The sequence below is a fragment of the Lepidochelys olivacea genome, assembly GCF_965140295.1.
Source record: "Lepidochelys olivacea isolate rLepOli2 genome assembly, chromosome: 3".
NCBI classification, from domain to species: domain Eukaryota; kingdom Metazoa; phylum Chordata; order Testudines; family Cheloniidae; genus Lepidochelys; species Lepidochelys olivacea.
This window is the reverse complement of record NC_140413.1, coordinates 64,627,484-64,630,726: the sequence shown is the minus strand read 5'-3', so window position 1 is coordinate 64,630,726 and position 3,243 is coordinate 64,627,484. Positions and strand designations below refer to the sequence as shown.

At 51.3% G+C, this 3,243-nt stretch overlaps 1 protein-coding gene across 1 annotated transcript; it reads right to left on the bottom strand.

The window, feature by feature from the left end:
• Positions 1-1,304: 1,304 nt before the first annotated feature.
• On the bottom strand, positions 1,305-2,857 carry LOC311518850 (uncharacterized protein; the record flags this gene model as incomplete). Its single annotated transcript, XM_084624919.1, has 2 exons — positions 2,429-2,857; positions 1,305-1,840 (listed from the first exon to the last, which is right to left on the bottom strand). Exons 1-2 carry the CDS (start codon positions 2,832-2,834, stop codon positions 1,305-1,307), a joined length of 942 nt encoding a protein of 313 aa, XP_084481045.1. The 5' UTR covers positions 2,835-2,857.
• Between the last annotated feature and the right edge of the window lie 386 nt (positions 2,858-3,243).

The following is a 3,243-nucleotide window of genomic DNA, read 5'->3' as shown; positions in this document are numbered from 1 at the left end:
CACAGAGAAGGCGCAGCAAGGTTAATCTAGCCATGTATCAATCAGAGGCCAGGCTAACCTCCTTGTTCCAATAACAACGATAACTTTGGTGCACCATTTCTTATTGGAACCCTCCGTGCAGTCCTGCCTGAAATACTCCTTGATGTACAGGCACACCCTTTGTTGATTTTAGCTCCCTGAAGCCAACCCTGTAAGCCGTGTCGTCAGTCGCCCCTCCCTCCGTCAGAGCAACGGCAGACAATCGTTCCGCGCCTTTTTTCTGTGCGGACGCCATACCAAGGCAAGCATGGAGGCTGCTGAGCTCATTTTGGCAATTAGGAGCACATCAACCACCACACGCATTATCCAGCAGTATATGCAGCACCAGAACATGGCAACGCGATACCGGGCGAGGAGACGACGTCAGCGCGGTCCCGTGAGTGATCAGGACATGGACACAGATTTCTCTGAAAGCATGGGCCCTGACAATGCATGCATCATGGTGCTAATGGGGCAGGTTCATGCTGTGGAACGCCGATTCTGGGCTCGGGAAACAAGCACAGACTGGTGGGACCGCATAGTGTTGCAGGTCTGGGACGATTCCCAGTGGCTGCGAAACTTTCGCATGCGTAAGGGCACTTTCATGGAACTTTGTGACTTGCTTTCCCCTGCCCTGAAGCGCATGAATACCAGGATGAGAGCAGCCCTCACAGTTGAGAAGCGAGTGGCGATAGCCCTGTGGAAGCTTGCAACGCCAGACAGCTACCGGTCAGTTGGGAATCAATTTGGAGTGGGCAAATCTACTGTGGGGGCTGCTGTGATGCAAGTAGCTCACACAATCAAAGATCTGCTGATATCAAGGGTAGTGACCCTGGGAAATGTGCAGGTCATAGTGGATGGCTTTGCTGCAATGGGATTCCCTAACTGTGGTGGGGCTATAGATGGAACCCATATCCCTATCTTCGCACCAGAGCACCAAGCCGGCGAGTACATAAACCGCAAGGGGTACTTTTCGATAGTGCTGCAAGCTCTGGTGGATCACAAGGGACGTTTCACCAACATCAACGTGGGATGGCCGGGAAAGGTGCATGATGCTCGCATCTTCAGGAACTCTGGTCTGTTTCAAAAGCTGCCCTCCTCCCTTTAATCACCGCTTGCAGAGGCAATAAAGTCATTGCTGCTTCACAGTCATGCATTCGTTATTCATTCATCACACAAATAGGGAGATGACTACCAAGGTATCCCAGGAGGGGTGGTGGAGGAGGGAAGGAAAATGCCACACAGCACTTTAAGCACAGCACTTTAAAAGTTTACAACTTTAAAATTTATTGAATGACAGCCTTCTTTTTTTTTGGGCAATCCTCTGTTGTGGAGTGGCTGGTTGGCCGGAGGCCCCCCCACCGCGTTCTTGGGCGTCTGGGTGTGGAGGCTATGGAACTTGGGGAGGAGGGCGGTTGGTTACAGAGGGGCAGCAGTGGCAGTCTGTGCTCCAGCTGCCTTTGCTGCAGCTCAACCATACACTGGAGCATTCTGGTTTGGTCCTGCAGCAGCCTCAGCATTGAATCCTGCCTCCTCTCATCACGCTGCCGCCACATTTGAGCTTCAGCCCTGTCTTCAGCCCGCCACTTACTCTCTTCAGCCCGCCACTTACTCTCTTCAGCCCTCCACCTCTCCTCCCGGTCATTTTGTGCTTTCCTGCACTCTGACATTATTTGCCTCCACGCATTCGTCTGTGCTCTGTCAGTGTGGGAGGACAGCATGAGCTCGGAGAACATTTCATCTCGAGTGCGTTTTTTTTTCTTTCTAAGCTTCACTAGCCTCTGGGAAGGAGAAGATCCTGTGATCATTGAAACACATGCAGCTGGTGGAGAAAAAAAAAGGGACAGCGGTATTTAAAAAGACACATTTTATAAAACAGTCGCTACAGTCTTTCAGGGTAAACCTTGCTGTTAACATTACATACATAGCACATGTGCTTTCGTTACAAGGTCGCATTTTGCCTCCTCCCACCGCGTGGCTACCCCCTCAACCTTCCCCCCTCCCTGTGGCTAACAGCGGGGAACATTTCTGTTCAGCCACAGGCAAACAGCCCAGCAGGAATGGGCTATACTGAGTGTCCCTGAAGAAAAGCACCCTATTTCAACCAGGTGACCATGAATTATATCTCACTCTCCTGAGGATAACACAGAGAGATAAAGAACGGATTTTGGTTGAATGCCAGCAAACATACACTGCAATGCTTTGTTCTACAGTGATTCCCGAGTATGTGTTACTGGCCTGGAGTGATAAAAGTGTCCTACCATGAAGGACGAAATAAGGCTGCCCTCCCCAGAAACCTTTTGCAAAGGCTTTAGGACTACATCTAGGAGAACCGCAAATGCCAGGGCAAAGTAATCCTTTCACATGCTTGCTTTTAAACCATGTATAGCATTTTAAAAGGTACACTCACCAGAGGTCCCTTCTCCGCCTGCTGGGTCCAGGAGGCAGCCTTGGGTGGGTTCGGGGGGTACTGGCTCCAGGTCTAGGGTGAGAAACAGTTCCTGGCTGTCGGGAAAACCGGTTTCTCCGCTTGCTTGCTGTGAGCTATCTACAACCTCCTCCTCCTCCTCATCTTCTTCGTCCCCAAAACCTGCTTCCGTATTGCCTCCATCTCCATTGAAGGAGTCAAACAACACGGCTGGGGTAGTGGTGGCTGAACCCCCTAAAATGGCATGCAGCTCATCATAGAAGCGGCATGTCTGGGGCTCTGACCCAGAGCGGCTGTTCGCCTCTCTGGTTTTCTGGTAGGCTTGCCTCAGCTCCTTCAGTTTCACGCGGCACTGCTTCGGGTCCCTGTTATGGCCTCTGTCCTTCATGCCCTGGGAGATTTTCACAAAGGTTTTGGCATTTCGAAAACTGGAACGGAGTTCTGATAGCACGGATTCCTCTCCCCAAACAGCGATCAGATCCCGTACCTCCCGTTCGGTCCATGCTGGAGCTCTTTTGTGATTCTGGGACTCCATCATGGTCACCTGCAGCTTGCCACGCTGGCCAAACAGGAAATGAGATTCAAAAGTTCGCGGTTCTTTTCCTGTCTACCTGGCCAGTGCATCTGAGTTGAGAGTGCTGTCCAGAGCGGTCAGAATGAAGCACTCTGGGATAGCTCCCGGAGGCCAATACCATCGAATTGTGTCCACAGTACCCCAAATTCGAGCTGGGAACGTCGATTTAAGCGCTAATCCACTTGTCAGGGGTGGAGTAAGGAAATCGATTTTAAGAGCCCTT